Here is a 16,767-nt window from a genome sequence, read left to right on the forward strand (position 1 = left end):
GGCATAGTTATACATTGCTGAGAAAAGAAGCTAGATACAAGCCCATCGTCTTTTTTTCTGGACAGTTTGCTAGATTGTTCTGCAGATTGTTTTACAAATTAGTAATGGTAAAATTTTATATTGTATTTTAGTTTTGAAGTAATATATACATACCTCTGTATGTGTTTGTCTAGACTGTAGTGTTAAAATGTAACATCCTTTTGCCCTTTGATTGCTGTGTGGTATTTTGTGAAATTGACGCATGTGAAGTATTAGTTGCAATTTTGCATCAGCTCATGTGATTATAAATAAGATCAGCTGTTACTGATATTTGAGCAATGGTGAAAAATGTGTCTTCCTTTTGCCAAGTAATCAGTGAGAGAAGTGGAATAACCAAAGTCAATATCGATTCTTCAAATTATATCAAGCTTGTTGTTTGATTGAAAAAGTTTCTAAGTAAATTCGGAGTAAATTTTTTTGTGGTTCTCAAGACAGTCCAGGTACCTGTATATTCAGAGCAGGAATACCAGATGTATCTACATGATGATGGATGGACCAAAGCAGAAACAGACCATCTCTTTGACCTCTGCAAACGCTTTGATCTCCGGTTTATTGTCATCCACGATCGCTATGACCACCAGCAGTTCAGGGTGAGTAAGGGAACAGTGAATGAATGAATATAATCCAAATAAATGCAAGATCATCTGGTTAGCTGTAAAATTGTAAATGTGTTTCTTTTCTATTGAGCAAGTTCAGTAAAGTACCAGCAGTCTTCTGATTTATTTCATAAACTAGGTCTAATTTAAAGTTGTGACTTTAGTCTTGAAATCGCAACTTGTTCATTATTTATGTAAATGGTTTAGACTTGAATGTAGGAGGGTTGATCAGTAAGTTCACAAATCATGAAACCATTGGCGAAGTGGTGGTAAATAATGAGGAGGCTAGCCTTCAACTATCAGAGGGTATGGACTGACTGATCAAATGAGCTAAATAAAAACTGAAAGAAATGCAGATGGCAGTTCTGAGGAAGGGTCACTTGACTTGAAATGTTAACTCTGATTTCTGTCCACAGATGCTGCCACACTTGCTGAGCTTTTCCCATAATTTCTGTTTTTGTTGGTCAGATGACTTCATCAGTGACACACAAATTTAATCTGGTTAAATGTGAGGTGATACTCTTGATCAGGACAAACAAGGCAAGGGAATGCATGATGAGCAGTCGTACCCTGAGAACTGGTTAAGATATCAGGGCTGGTAGATACGATATGCAAAAGTGAGGACTGCAGATGCTGGAATTCAGAGTCTAGATTAGAGTGGTGCTGGAAAAGCACAGCAGATCAGATAGTATCTGAGGAGTAGGAAAATCGACATTTCGGGCAAAAGCCCTTCATCAGGTCCCTACCACAGACCTAGAAAGCCCAGGTTCAAGTCCCACCTCTTCCAGAGGTATATGATCTAACTCTGGTAGATAAAATAGTTAAGAAGCCTTTATTAGTTGAGGCATGGAGTTTAAGAGCACAGTTATTATGCTGCAATTGTGTAAGATATTGGCTAGGCTGTATCTAGAATATTGTGTGAAGTTCTGGAATCTACATTACAGGAGGGATGTTATAGCATTGGAGAGGTAATAACAATGACTACAGATGCTGGAAACCAGATTCTGGATTAGTGGTGTTGGAAGAGCACAGCTGTTCAGGCAGCATCTGAGGAGCAGTAAAATAGACGTTTTGGGCAAAAGCCCTTCATCAGAGATCCTGAAGCGTGGAGAGATAAACTAGAGGAGGGTGGGGGTGGGGAGAAAGTAGCATAGAGTACAACAGGTGAGTGGGGGAGGGGATGAAGGTGATAGGTCAGGGAAGAGGGTGGAGTGGATAGGTGGAAAAGACGATAGGTAGGTAGGACAAGTCATGTGGACAGTGCTGAGCTGGAAGTTTGGAACTAGGGTGGGGTGGGGGAAGGGGAAATGAGGAAACTGTTGGAAGTCCACATTGATGCCCTGGGGTTGAAGTGTTCCGAGGCGGAAGTTGAGGCGTTCTTCCTCCAGGCGTCTGGTGGTGAGGGAGCGGCAGTGAAGGAGGCCCAGGACCTCCATGTCCTCGGCAGAGTGGAGGGGGAGTTGAAATGTTGGGCCACAGAGCGGTGTGGTTGATTGGTGCGGGTGTCCCGGAAATGTGCCCTAAAGCGCTCTGCTAGGAGGCCTCCAGTCTCCCCAATGTAGGGGAGACTGCATCGGGAGCAATGGATACAATAAATGATATTGGTGGATGTGCAGGTAAAAGTTTGGATGTGGAAGGCTCCTTTAGGGCCTTGGATGGAGGTGAGGGAGGAGGTGTGGACGCAGGTTTTGCAGTTCCTGCGGTGGCAGGGGAAGGTGCCAGGATGGGAGGGTGGGTTGTAAGGGGGCGTGGACCTGACCAGGTAGTCACAGAGGGATATGCCTTTGCTGAAGGCGGAAAGGGGTGGGGAGGGAAATATATCCCTGGTGGTGGAGTCTTTTTGGATGTGGTGGAAATGTCGGCAGATGATTTGGTTTATGCGAAGGTTGGTAGGGTGGAAGGTGAGCACCAGGGGCGTTCTGTCCCTGTTACGGTTGGATGGGTGGGGGTCAGAGAAAATTTACCAGGATGTTGTCTGGGTTGGAAAGTTTCAGTTATGAAGAGAGATTGGACAGACTTGGGTTGTTTTCCTTGGAACGGAGGAAACTGAGGGGGGGGGAACATGATTGAGATGTATAAAATAATGAGGGGCATAGACAGGAAAATAAAAATTCCTCTTGATGGAGGGATCAATGACCAGAGGGCATAGATTTAAGTTAAGGGCAGAAAGTTTAGAGAAGATGTGAGGAAAATATTTTTCGCCCAGAGGGTGGTGGGAATCTGGAATTCAGTGCCTGTTATGGTGCTAGAGGCAGAAGCCATCTTAACATTTAAGAAATACTTAGAAATGCACTTGTGATGCAAAAGCATACAAGGCAAAGTGCTGTAAAATGGGATTAGAATAGTTTTTGACTGGCGCAGATGCAATGGCCAAGAGAGCTGTTGTCCTATGACTTCGAGCGGATCATGCTTTCCCATTAGAATAGTGTAAATGTTATAATAAGACCCTCCTTAGCAGAAACAAAAGATTTTAACGCATCTTACCATGAAAGTCGAAATACGTTGTATTGCTAAATTTTGTCAACGAAGTACCTTTTTAAATATGAAATGCTTTAAAATATGTAAAAATGTATAATATCTCCTGCTTGCTGCTGATCCTGTTTCCCAAATCTCCCTCCCTACCCTGTTGATTGCTGCAAATCATCTTGTCCCTGACCCTCTGAGGTGCAATCTCTCTGCCTCCCTGACTCCTCCTCTCACCAAACTTCACTCCTTGATTCAATGTTTTGCTCTTTCCCCTCTCCTGAGCCTTTGTGCCTTTTCCTGTTCAAAATCCAGATCTGATCTGAAGCCAGAGTCAAGGTGTGAATTTACAGTTTTTGAGGATGCAAACATGGCAATCACTTTTTTTTTAAATGATAGTCAAAATTGCTCCTCTTGTTATTCATCTGTAAAACTTTGCTTACAGTGGGGATTCAGGAAAGGGAAGTGGTGAGGGAAAGCATTTAAAAAAACATGAATTTTAACAGTTCCAGCTTAATATATCAAACATTGGGATCAGTACTTGCATAATGCTGAACTTACAGCTTTGGATTTGTTTTGTATCTTGAACAATGAATACAGGTTCAGGAGATGAAAATAGTGGGAGGATGAGTCCAGGTATGGGATGTTAATCAAGAGACTAGTTTGTGAACACAGAGACTGCAGCTGGGGTAAGAGTGGTGTGGTGTGAGAGAGAGGGGGTGGAAGATCATGGTGCAAATCTGATTGTGTGGCCCTTTGTCAGACTGGTAAGAAACCATATTAAAACAAATGTCGCTAAATGAGGTTACAGGCCAGTTAGAAAATGTTAAAGGGGGCAAATTTAAATGTGGAATAACTTCTAAAGTATTACCTACAGTTCAAACTGCACGTGTTCTTTATTGATAAATTATTTCTTCTATTACGAGCAATTACTATGTTATTTTAAGCTTCTGACCTCACCAAATGTATTATTGTTTGGTGGAGCAGATGGTCAGATGACCTGTGTCAACATGCGGGCCATTGCTGAATGAACCATTAACAGGCATATAAAAATTGTACAACTCAACTAGCTTTCTGATTTTGATATAAAAATTATTTATTTCCTACTTCTGGGTGAAGAACCACCACCTGTCAGAATCACTGTTCATGTCATTCACAAACTGTCCCCTGCACACCAAGATGTAGACTATTGATATATTCCTGGTTGTATTGATATATTTTGGGAAAAACAAGGGTCTCAGTACTGACCCCACTACAAACCTTCCTCTCGCCCCCTAAAAATACTAATTGACGTAATTGCCTATCACTCAATTTTTAAAAAATCCACGTTGATAATATACTTGTATTTCATGAGCCATCACTTCCCTCTCAAATCTGTAGTGTATCACTATCAAATGTTTTCTAACCATGTATTAGTCTCATCAACCTTTCTGTTACCTCTTCTAACAAAATCTCCAAGTTAATTAAATATGATTTACCCTTTAGAAGACCATGTTGGCTTTTCTATGTTAATTCACTTTATTCCATTGACTACTAATTTATCCACTATATTTGTTTCCAGAAGCTTTTTTACTATTTGAAGTTAAACTGATTGGACTGTAATTGCTGGGCTTATCCTTGCAACCTTTTTTGAATAAGGGTATGATTTTTGCAATTCTTCAATCTTTTTGCCACTTTCCCTCTTTTCCTTTCCTGAGTGCCTTGTACCCAGCAATATTTAACACGCAGAATTGCCCTTTCTTAAGCCAGAGGCTTCATATTTCTAAATGGCAATCTGTAAATCTTTACTATATATTATATATATATATATATATTATCTGTACATTCATATAGATGCACAGTAATCTTGATTTCGACTTCATTCATTTCTCCCTTACTCCAACTTCACCTATTGACATACTATTCTCTATGGTCCTGCCAACTATCTCTTGACGTATTTTGTGAGCCCTTCTATTCTTCTCTAATATTCTCTCTTGATTCCTATAACTCGGCTAAGTTAGTCTAAAGCCCTCTCAGCAGCATTAGTAAAATGCTCTTCAAGGAACTGAGTGCTAGCCCTGTTTAGGTGCAACCCACCCAGCTTGTACACATGCTATCCTCCCTAGAATCTGTCCCAGAGATCTAAAACTCTCGCTTTGAGTCATAGAGATGTACAGCACAGAAACAGACCCTTCAGTCCAACCAGTCCATGCCAATCATAATCTCAAGCTAAACTAGTCCCACCTGCCAGAGCTTGGCCCATATCCCTCCAAACATTTCTTAGTCATGTATTTATCTAAATGTCTCTTAAACATAACTGCACCTGCATCCACATTTCCTCTGGTTAATTTCACCATGAACCATCTCTGTTTCTAAAAAAAAATTGCCTTTCATCTTTTTTTAAAATCTTTCTCCTCTTGCCTTAAAAATATGTCCCCGAGATTTGAAATCACCCACCCTAGGGAAAAGGCACCTGCGATTCACATTATCCATACCCCTTGATGAAGGCACCCCTCAATCTCCTACGCTCTGGTGAAAAAAGGTCCCAACCTGTCCAGCCTCTCCTTATAACTCAAACCCTCCATCCCTGGCCACATCCTGATAAATCTCACCAAAGTCCTGTACAACCTCAACATAACATCCCAAATCCCACACTCAAAGGTCTGAGCAATGAACATGTTTAGCATGCTTACCTTCTTAACCACCTTATCTATGTGTGATGCAAACTTTAAAGAATTATGTGCCGGAACCCCAAGGTCTCTCTGTTCTGCAACACTACCTAGGGCCCTACCATTAATTGTATAATTCCTATCCTTGTTTGTTTTACCAAATGCAGTACCTCACATTTATCCAAATTAAACTCCATTGGCCCAGTTGATCAAGATCTCTTTGTAATCATAGAAATCTTAATTCACTGTCAACTATGCCATCAATTTTGGTGTCATCCACAAGCTTATGAACGGTGTCTTCTATATTCACATCTAAATCATTTAAATAAATGACAAAGAAAAGTGGACCCAGCACTAATCCCTGTGGAACCATGCTGGTGACAGGCCTCCAGTCTGAAAAACAAACCCAGTCCTCCATCTTCTGTGTCCTATCTTCAAGCCAATTTTGTATCCAGTTGGCAAGCTCACGCTGAATCCCATGTGATCTAATTTTATTAATTGGTTTACCATGCGAAACCTTGTCAAAGGCTTTACTCCAAGTCCACGTAAACAATGTTTCCTGCTCTGTCCTCATCAATCTTCCTGGTTTCTTCTTCAAAACACTCGATCAAGTTTGCGAGATCCAATTTCCCTTCCACAAAACATGCCGACTGTCCCTACTTATTCCTTGCCTCTTCAAATGCATATACATTCTACCTTTCAGAATCATTTCCATCAATTTACCCACCACTGAAGTCAAACTCCCAGTTCTGTAGTTCCTAGGATTCTCCTTGCACCCTTCTTAAGCAAAGGCATAACAGTAGACATTCTGCAGTCATCTCGTATCTCACCTGTAGTTATAGATGATATAAACCATTCTGCAACATCTTTCCAGCTCGTCTTCATCTGCGTTATCCTCCTATTTCTGTACTTTACCAACAATCATTAATAATGATGAACGGTATTGTAGAAATATTCATTGATACCTGGCCTACATTTATCCATCAATCAAGATCACAAAAAAAGCAGATTATTTGGCTTTTATCACTTAGTTATCTATGGGACCATGCTGTGCACAAATTGACTGCCATATGCTCCTAAGTTACAAGTACTTAAAATCCTTGAGACATCCTGAGTTCATAAAAGGCACTATAGGAATGCAAGTACTTGAATCTTTATCCAGATTTTTGGCATAAAGTTTGCTTTATAATTTTATTTGAGACCATAAGACATAGGAGTGGAAGTAGGACCATTTGGCCCATCAAGTCCACTTCACAATTTAATCATGTCTGATGGGCACTTCAACTCCACCTAACCCGCACGCTCCCCGTAGCCCTGATTCCTTGCAAGATCAAGAATTTATCAATCTCTGCCTTGAAAACATTTAATGCCCCGGCCTCCACTGTGGTCCATGGCAATGAATTCCATATGCCCACCACTCTATGGCTGAAGAAATGTCTCCTCATTTCCATTCTAAATTGACCCCCTCTAATTCTAAGGCTGTGCCCATAGGTCCTAGTCTCCCCGCCTAACAGAAACAGCTTCCCAGCGTCCACCATTTCTAAACCATGCATTATCTTGTAAGTTTATATTATATCTCCCCTCAACCTTCTAAACTCTAATGAATACAATCCTAGGGTCCTCAGTCATTGATCGTATGCTGGCCTATCATTCCAGGGATCATCTGTGTGAATCTCCGCTGGGCATGCTGCAGTGCCATTATGTCCTTCCTGAGGTGTGGGGCCCAAAGTTGTACACAGATTCTAAATGGGACCTAACTAGAGTTTTATTAAGTCTCAGAAGCACATCGTTGCTTTTGTATTCCAACCCTCTTGAGACCAATGACAATATGACATTTGCTTTCTTAATCACGGACTCAACCTGCAAGTTAACTTTCAGAGAATCCTGGCCTGGCACTCCCAGATCCCTTTGTACTTAGGCTTTATGAATTTTCTCACCGTTTAGAAATAGTCCATGCCTGTGTTCTTTTTTCCAAAGTACAAGACCTCGCATTTGCTTATATTGAATTTCATCAGCCAATTTCTAGACCACTCACCTAAATTGTCTAAATCTTTCTGCAGCCTCCCCACCTCCTCAGTACTACCTGCCTGTCCATCTTAACTTTGTATTATCAGCAGACTTTGCCAAAATGCCCACAGTCCCTTCATCCAGGTCATTAATATATAAAGTGAACAGCTGTGGCCCCAACACTGAACCCTGCGGGACACCACTTGTCATCGGCTGCCATTCCAAAAAAGAATCTTTTATCCAAACTCTCTGCCTTCTGTCAGACAGCCAATCCTCAGTTCATGCTACTAGCTCACCTTGAACACGATGGGCCCTCACCTTACTTAGCCTCCCATGAGGCACCTTATCAAAGGCCTTGTGGAAATCAAGGTCGATAACAGCCACTGGGTTTCTGGTCTAACTACTTGTTACCTCTTCAAAGAATTCTAACAGGTTTGTCTGACATGACCTCCCCTTACTAAATCCATACTGACTTGTTCTAATCCAATCCAACCATTAACAATGGATTATAGAATTTTGCCAACAACTGAGGTTAGGCTAATCGGCTATAATTTTTCATCTTTTGTTTTGATCCTTTCTTGAAGAAGGGGGTTAAAACGGCGATTTTCCAATCATCCGGGACTTTTCCCTGACTCCAGTGACTTTTAGAAGATCACAACCAACGCCTCCGCTATTGCCTCAGCCACTTCCATCAGAGCTCTCGGCTGTAGCTCATCAGGGCCAGGAGATTTATCAATCTTTAGACCTTTTAGCTTTTCTAGCACTTTCTCTTTTGTAGTGACTACTATACTTAACTCTACCCCCGACTTTCCTTAATTGTTAAGTTATTACTTATGTCTTCCACTGTGAAGACTGACGCAAAGTCCTTATTAAGTTCTTCAGCTGTTTCCTTATCTCCCATCACTAGCCTGCCAACATCAATTTGAAGCAGCCCAATGTCTAATTTTGCCTCTTGTTTGTTTCTTATGTATTAAAAGAAACTTATACTACCATTTCTAATATTACTGGCTAGCCTACCTTCATATTTGATCCTCTCCTTCCTTATTTCTCACTTTGTTATCCTCTGTTTGTTTTTGTAGCCTTCCCAATCTTCTGATTTCCCAGTGCCCTTGGCCACTTTAAAGGGTCTCTCTTTTCTTTTGATACATTTCCTGACTTCCTTTGTCAGCCATGGCTGTCTAATCACCCCCTGGATAATCTTTCTTTTCTTTGGGATGAAGCTCTGTACTCTGGCCTCAATTATACCCAGAAACCCCTGCCATTGTTGCTCTACTGTCTTCCCTGCTAGCCTCTGCTTTCAGTCACTTTTCGTCAGTTCCTCTCTCCTGCCCCTGTAACTACCTTTATTTAACTGTAACACCATTACATCCGATTTTGTCTTCTCTCTTTGACTGAATTCTACCATATTATGATCGCTGCCTCCTAAGTGTTCCCTCACTTTCCCCTCCCCTCACCTTGTCTCAGTCCCAACCCTCGAACTCAGCAGCACCTTCCTAACCTGCAATCTTCTTCCTGACCTCTCCACCTCCACCCCCACTCTGGCCTATCACCCTCACCTTATCACTCCCACCTTAACCTCCTTCCACCTATCGCATTTCCAACGCCCCTCCCCCCAGTCCTTCCTCCCTACCTTTTATCTTAGCCTGCTTGGCACACTTTCCTCATTCCTGAAGGGCTCATGCCCGAAACGTCGATTCTCCTGCTCCTTGGATGCTGCCTGACCTGCTACGCTTTTCCAGCAACACATTTTCAGCTCCTCATCATATAGCACTAAGTCCAGAATAGCCTGCTCCCTTGTGGGTTCCATCACAAGGGTTGTTCCAAAAGCCATCCTGTAAGCATTCCATGAATTCCCTTTCTTTGGATCCACCGGCAACATTATTCACCCACCTCGCATTTTGAAGTCCCCCATGATCACCTTGACCTTGCCTTTCGACATGTCCTATCTATTTCCCGGTCCTGCCCACTGTTAGGAGGTCTGTACTGCTTTTCTTTCCATTTAACTCCATACTCCCTGTCAAGGATTTAATCATGGATAAAATAGATTTGAGAAGCCAGTAGCAAATGAACACTTCTCACATGTTAGTTGCAGTTTTTCCTTAATAAAATGTCAACTCCCCAACCCAACCTTCAGTTTCAACCAAAGCTGGTTGCATAGTAATATTCCAAATCAACAGTGCATATTCCCCCAAAATATATATCGGCCAGATTTTTCAAAGATTGGCAATCAGACCCAGATTCTGTTATCCTGGTAGATCTCTTGTAGGGTAGAACAATCAGGAAAGGTAAACCACCACACCTTTTCACAGCAGTCAGTTGCCATACTCTCAGATTTCTTGTAAAGATAAAGTGAGTGACATAACAAGAAAACACTGATGTCAACAGTCATAAAGGTTAGGTTTAAGAAAGAAAAGAGAAGCTCATGGCAGATACCAATAGTTCTTTACAGCAGAGTCCTTAGAACTCTTTAAAAAGTGTGGGGCAAATTAGGAAAGCAAAGAATGTTTGAGAAAGCATTAACAGGTAGGATAAAGGAAAACCGAAAAGGATTTTTAAAAAATGCATAAAAAGCAAGAGAATACGTTGAGAAAGATTAGGGACTGGAAAAGCAAGTGAATCATAGCTTACAATAGAAATTAGGAATAGTATTAGATCCAATGAGGAGACATATAAAATTGCCAGAAAAAAAGCAGCAAGCAATGGGAGCGTTTTAGAATTTGACAGAAGAGGATAAAAGCTTTGATCAATTGAAGAAAATAAAGTATGATAGTAACATTGCAGGGAATGTAAAAACTGACCATAAAAGCTTCTATAAATATGTGAAGAGAGAAAAAGCTTAATAAAGATAAGTGTACGTCCCTTACAGTCATAAACTGGGAAATTATAATAGGGAGCAAAGAACATAGAATATTACAGCGCAGTACAGGCTCTTCGGCTCTCAATGTTGTGTCGACCTGTGGAACCAATCTGGAGTCCATCTAACGTACACTATTCCATTCTCGTCCATATACCTATGCAATGACCATTTAAATGTCCTTAAATTTACCAAGTCTATTACTGCTGAAGACACTGCATTCCATGCCCCTACTACTCTCTGAATAAAGAAACAACCTCTGACACCTGTCCTATATCTGTCACCCCTCAATTTAAAGCTATGTCCCCTCGTGCCAGCTATCACCATCCGAGGTAAAAGGCTCTCACTGTCCACCCTGTCTAAACCTCTGATTATCTTATATGTCTCAATTAAGTCACCTCTCAACCTTTTTCTCTCTAATGAAAACAGCCTCAAGTTCCTCACCCTTTCCTCATAAGACCTTCCCTCCATACCAGGCAACCTCCTAGTAAATCTCCTCTGAACTCTTTCCAAAGCTTCCACATCCTTCCTATATTGCAGTGACCAGAACTGTAAGCAGTACTCTAAATGTGGCTGCACCAGAGTTTTGTACAGCTGCAACATGATCTCATGGTTCCGAAACTCAGTCCCTTTACCAACAATAGCTAACGTACCGTGTACCTTCTTAACAACCCTATCAAGCTGGGTGGCAACAAAGTGAATCACCTCACACTTTTCCATATTAAACTCCATTTGCCACCTCTCAGCCCAGCTGTGCAGCTTACCTATGTCTCTCTGTTAACCTACAACATCCTTCGTCACTGTCCACAACTGTACTGACCTTAGTGTGATCCGCAAATTTACTAACCCATCCTTCTATGCCCTCATTCAGATCATTTATAAAAATGACAAACAACAGTGTATCCAAAACAAATCCTTGTGGGATCTCACTAGTAGCTGAACTCCAGGATAAATATTTCCCATCAACCACCACCCTCTGTTTTCTTTCAGCTAGCTAATTTCTGATCCAAACCACTAAATCCTCCTCAATCCTATGCCTCCGTATTTTGTGCAGTAGCCTATCATGGGGAACCTTATCAAATGTCTTACTGAAATCCATATATACCACATCAACTGCTTTACCCTCATCTACCTCAAAGAACTCAGAGATTTGTGAGGCACGACCTACCCTTCACAAAATAGTGTTATCAACTTATTCCTCTCTAGATGATTATAAAGTCCTATCTGTTATAACTCTTTCCAATACTTTACCCACAACTGAAGTAAGCTCACTGGTCTATAATTTCCAGAGTTGTCTCTACTCTCTCTCTTGAACAAAGGAACAACATTTGCTACCCTCCAGTCTTCTGACACTTTTCCTGTAGACAATGACAACATAAAGATCAAAGACAAAGGCTCGGCAATCTCCTCCCTGGCTTCCCCGAGAATCCTAGGATAATGGCAGAATAATTGAACATGGAAGGCAAATAGCAGAATAATTGAACATGGACTTCAGTCCATCTTAAGAAAAGACAGCATAGATAACCCAGAAATGTTACAGAACCAAGGGTTTAGTGAGAGGGAGGAATTGAAGGAAATTGGTATTAGTAAGAAAGTATTACTAGGAAATGTAATAGTGTTCCAAAACTGACAAATTCACATGGCCTGATCATCTGCACCCAGAGGACTAAAGGGAAGTTGCCCTGGAAATAATAAATGGATTAATGGTCAAAATTCTATTGTCTGTGGAGCAGTTCTTAAAGATTGAAGGGCGGGAAAAGTAACCCCCTTATTTAAAAAGGGAGGGAGAGATAAAGAAACTTTAATTACTGAGCAGTTAGTGTCACATCAGTAGTGGTGCAAATGTATAATCTCTTATAAAAGTCATGATAACACAACACTGGAATGCATTGGCAGGACTGGACAGAGCCAGCATGGGTTTATGAAAGGCAAATCATGATTAACAAATCTACTGGAATTTTTTGAAGATGTAACTAGCAGAACAGATGAAGAAGAAGCAGTGGAGGTGGTGTATTTAGATTGGGTAATATATTGGCATGAATTGAGAATTGATTGACAGACAGTGAACAAAGAATGGGGAATAAATGGATCTTGTGACTAGTGGGGAACCACGAGGTCCTCGCTATTCAGTGGGCCCGAGCTTTTCAGTAGATATGAGCTAGACAAGGGTATCAAATGCAGCATTTCCAAGTTTGATGACACAAATCTGGGTGAGGTTGTGAGAACAATACAAGGAGTCTTCATGGCGATTTAAAAAAGTTGAGTTAGTGGGCAAACACATAGCAGATTGAAGTATGATATGTCTAAATATTAAGTTTCATGTGAAAAACTAGCTGAGTATTACTTAAACAGTGATATATTGGGAAACTTCAATGTGCAGGGAATCTTGGTGTCCTTGTTCACCAGGCAGTGAAAGTAGACAGGCAGGTGCGGCAAGTAATTAGGAAGGCAAATGGTATATTGGCCTTCATTGCAGCAGGATTTGAATTCAGGGATGTTTTAACTGCAGTTATACAGGGCCTTGGTGAGCCCATAGCTGGAGTACTGCATGTAGTTTTGGTCTCTCTACCTAAGGAATCCTATGCCTGCCATAGAAGGTGTGCAGCAGAGGTTCACTAGGCTGATAATGGATCTGTCCTGTGAAGAGACACTAGAGTTTAGAAGGATGAGATGGGATCTGACCGAAAAAATTTTTAAATCCTCCCTGGCCACCGGCTGCTACCATTGTCCAGTTCTTACGAAAGGGAGGATGGGTGGACCAGGAAATTACTGGCCTGTTAGTCTAACCTTTATGTAGGGGAAGTTATGAGAAAGAAATCTGAGGATAAAAATATGCCTGCACTTGCAGAGTCACAATGATTTGTTAAAGAAAGGTTGAGTTAAACAAATTTGATTTCAATTTTTTGCTAAAGTAAGAGGCATGTTGATTTAGATAATTGATATGCTCTTCATGGACATTAGCAAAGCTATTGTTAAGGTCCCATATGGCAGACTGGTCAAGAAACAAAGGTCCATTGGGATCCAAGGCAAAGTAGCACATTGGATCCATGAGAGACAAGAAGCAGAGGGGGATAGTAAATTGATATTTGTGACCGGAAGTCTGTTTCCAGTGGGATTCTGCAGGACTTGGTGCTAGGCACCTGTTGTTTGTGGTGTACAATAATGATTTGGACTTAATGTATGGATCAGAAAAGATTTACAAGGATGTTGATAGGATTGGAGAGTTTGAGCTATTGGGCCAGGCTGAATAGGTTGTTTTTTTTTCTCTCTGGATCATCGGAGGCTGAGGGGTTCCTTATAGAGGTTTATAAAATCACGAGGGGCATGGATAGGGTACATAGCCAAGATCTTTTTCCCAGGGTAGGGGAATCCAAAACTAGAGGGCATAGGTTTAAGGTGAGAGGGACAAGATTTAAAAGGGATCTAAGGGGCAACTTTTTCATGTAGAGGGTGGTGTGTAAATAGAAGGAGCTGCCAGAGGAAGTGGTGGATGCAGGTACAGTTACAACATTTAAAAGTCATCTGGATGGGTACATGAATAGGAAGCGTTTAGAGGGATATGAGCCAAATGCTGGCCAATGGCACTAAATCGGTTTAGGATATCTGGTCAGCACGGATGAGTTGGACTGAAGAGTCTGTTTCCTTTCTGTATAATTCTCTGACTCTATGGGATATAATCAAGATGTTGAGGATGACACAAAATTGGTGAGGTCATAAATAGTGAAAAATATATCTGCAAAGTGCAGATGTTTATTAATGGTCTGGTTAACTTCGTAGAGCACTAGCAAATGGAATCCAAACCAGAAATGATTGAGGTAATGCGCTGGGCAGCTAACGAGACAAGGAATTGCACTTTAAACGAGAGGACCCTGGAAAGTACTGAAAGTCAAAGGGATGTCAGTGTGCATATAAAGAACAAAACAGAACAGGAGTTGGCCTTAGGCCCACCAAGCCTGCCCTGACACATTTTGCCCTTCCATACTAAAGCTGTTATCATGTGCAGGATCTGTATTCATCTATTCCCCTCCTTTTCATGTATTCGCCCAAGTGTTTCTTGAATGCAGTTGTAGTATCTGCTTTCACCACCTCCTTTGGCAGTTCTGGCACAGATATTGATATAGAGTCAGAAGTAGAATCAATGTGGTTAGAGTTGCCAGAGGGGAAAAAAGATTCTCATGGGAGTTGGATTCAGGCCTCCAAGCAGTATCCGGAGATTCCAGAAGGGAGTATGGCAGGTAGGTAAAGGGAAGGTTAAGAAAGCATATGGGATATTTGTATTACAAACCTTGATCATTATAAAGGGAAGAGAAAGGAGATTAGACTGGAACCCTGTTTAAGAATGAGGTAAATACACTTCCTGTGGCTCATGGACTTGAGATATTGAACTCAGTGATCAGCCATGATCATGATTAATAGCAAAACAGGTTTGAGAGGTTGAATGGCCTACTCCATTTCTTATTTTCTATGTTTCTTAATTAGTAAAGAACCTTGGTTAGGTCACAGTTGAAGTACTGCATACAGTTCTGGTCACCAAATTATTGTAAAGATGTTCTTACATTAGAGAAGGTGTGGATGAAATTTACCAGGATGCTGTCTGGAGGGTCTGAGAGAGGAAAGATTGCATAAACTGGGGTTATTTAATTGGACCAGCTAAGGTTGCGATGGGGCCATGTAGAGGTCTGTAAGATTGAGGGGCATAGATAGTGAGAGTAGGAAGGCACTTTTTCCATTAGTAGAGGTATTAATAATCAGCAAGCCTAGATTTAAGGTAAGAGGTAAAGGCTAAGAAGAAAGTTGATAAGGTTCAGAAAATACCATCAGACCTGTAGCAACTTGCTTTATGCATAATAAAGGTAATAATCTCTGGATGACGACCTGAGCCATGAGCAAACTGACAGGGGCTCACCAAGATTAAAGAGGTAAATAGTGTCCCAGAGATTGGTATGGGAGAAACAGGTTTGAATTCATGGAACATTGGCATCAGTATTGGGCAAGGAGAGAGAACTGTTTCAATGGGAGGGCTCCATCTGAATTATTCTGGGACCAGTGTCCTGGCAAATTGCAAAACTAGAGCTGATAGAGCTTTAAATTAAATAGTGTTAGGGGGTGGGTGCTTTGGTACAGCATGGACAATTATGGAAAATGTTAAAGTGGGGTTGGGTTCAGCAGTGGTTATTAAAATTTCCAAAACAAGTAATCGGACAGAGAATTTGGAAAGGGTCAGGAGTCTAACTTCACGCACAGTTTGGGAGACAACAATGAAAAGGAGGGCAGTCAATGCAGGATTGAGGATCTGGTACTTAAATGCATGCAGTAAATAAAACAAAGTAAACTGAGCTTGTAGCGCAGATTGAAATTGGCAGGTATCATGATGTGGGTATCACAGAGATGTGGCTGCATGGAGATCGGGTGGAAACTAAATATTCAAGCATACATGTCCTTTTGAAAAGAGAGGCAGAGGGGTGGGTTTGTCTTGTTCGTAAGAAATTGAATTAAATTGATAATGAGAATTGATATAAAGTCAGAAGGCATAAAATCTGTGTGGGTAGAGTTGGGAAACCGCAAAGGGAAAAAGTTTCTGTTGGGAGTTCTGTACAGGCCTCCAAGTAGTAGTCAGAGTTTGGGAAGAAAATAAATCAGGAAATAGTGTCTTTCTTACATGCCTTTTCTATTACGTTAATCATGGAAGATTTCAATATGCATGTGAATTGGGAAACTTCAAGTTGGTAGTGGATTTCAAGAAAAAGGATTGAGGAATATCTACAAGATTTTTTTGATCAGCTTGTCATAGAGCTGTCTTGGGAATAGGCAGTTCTGGATTTGGTGATGTATAATGAGGCAGACTTGATTAGCGTGCTTAAGGTGAAGGAATCCCCAAGGGACAGTGACTGTAATAACATAAATTCACCCTATAGATTAAGAGAGAGAAGATGGAATCAGATACAATGGGATTACAATTGAGTGAAGGTAACTGCAAAGACATGAAAGAGGAGCAGAGTTGATTGGAAGAATAGCCTAGCAGAGAAGATGCAGCAATGGCAGGAGTTTCTGGCGGTAATTTGGGAGGCACGGCAGAAATTCTTCCCAAGGAATAAGAAACATACTGAGGGCTGAGGGGAGGATGAGGCAACCATGGCTGACAAGATGAAACAGATACAGC

General features: G+C 41.2%; 1 protein-coding gene across 2 annotated transcripts in view; it reads left to right on the forward strand.

Annotated features, from left to right (window-relative positions):
* The window catches only part of dmap1 (DNA methyltransferase 1 associated protein 1), a 78,840-nt gene that overhangs the window by 34,110 nt on the left and 27,963 nt on the right, over window positions 1-16,767 (forward strand). For both annotated transcript variants that reach the window (XM_072574404.1, XM_072574403.1), the window contains exon 5: window positions 471-629. In XM_072574404.1, coding sequence (XP_072430505.1) covers window positions 471-629 — 159 coding nt within the window. The remainder of the gene's footprint in view (window positions 1-470; window positions 630-16,767) is intronic.

The sequence above is a fragment of the Chiloscyllium punctatum genome, chromosome 7 (genome assembly GCF_047496795.1).
Source record: "Chiloscyllium punctatum isolate Juve2018m chromosome 7, sChiPun1.3, whole genome shotgun sequence".
Classification (NCBI taxonomy): domain Eukaryota; kingdom Metazoa; phylum Chordata; class Chondrichthyes; order Orectolobiformes; family Hemiscylliidae; genus Chiloscyllium; species Chiloscyllium punctatum.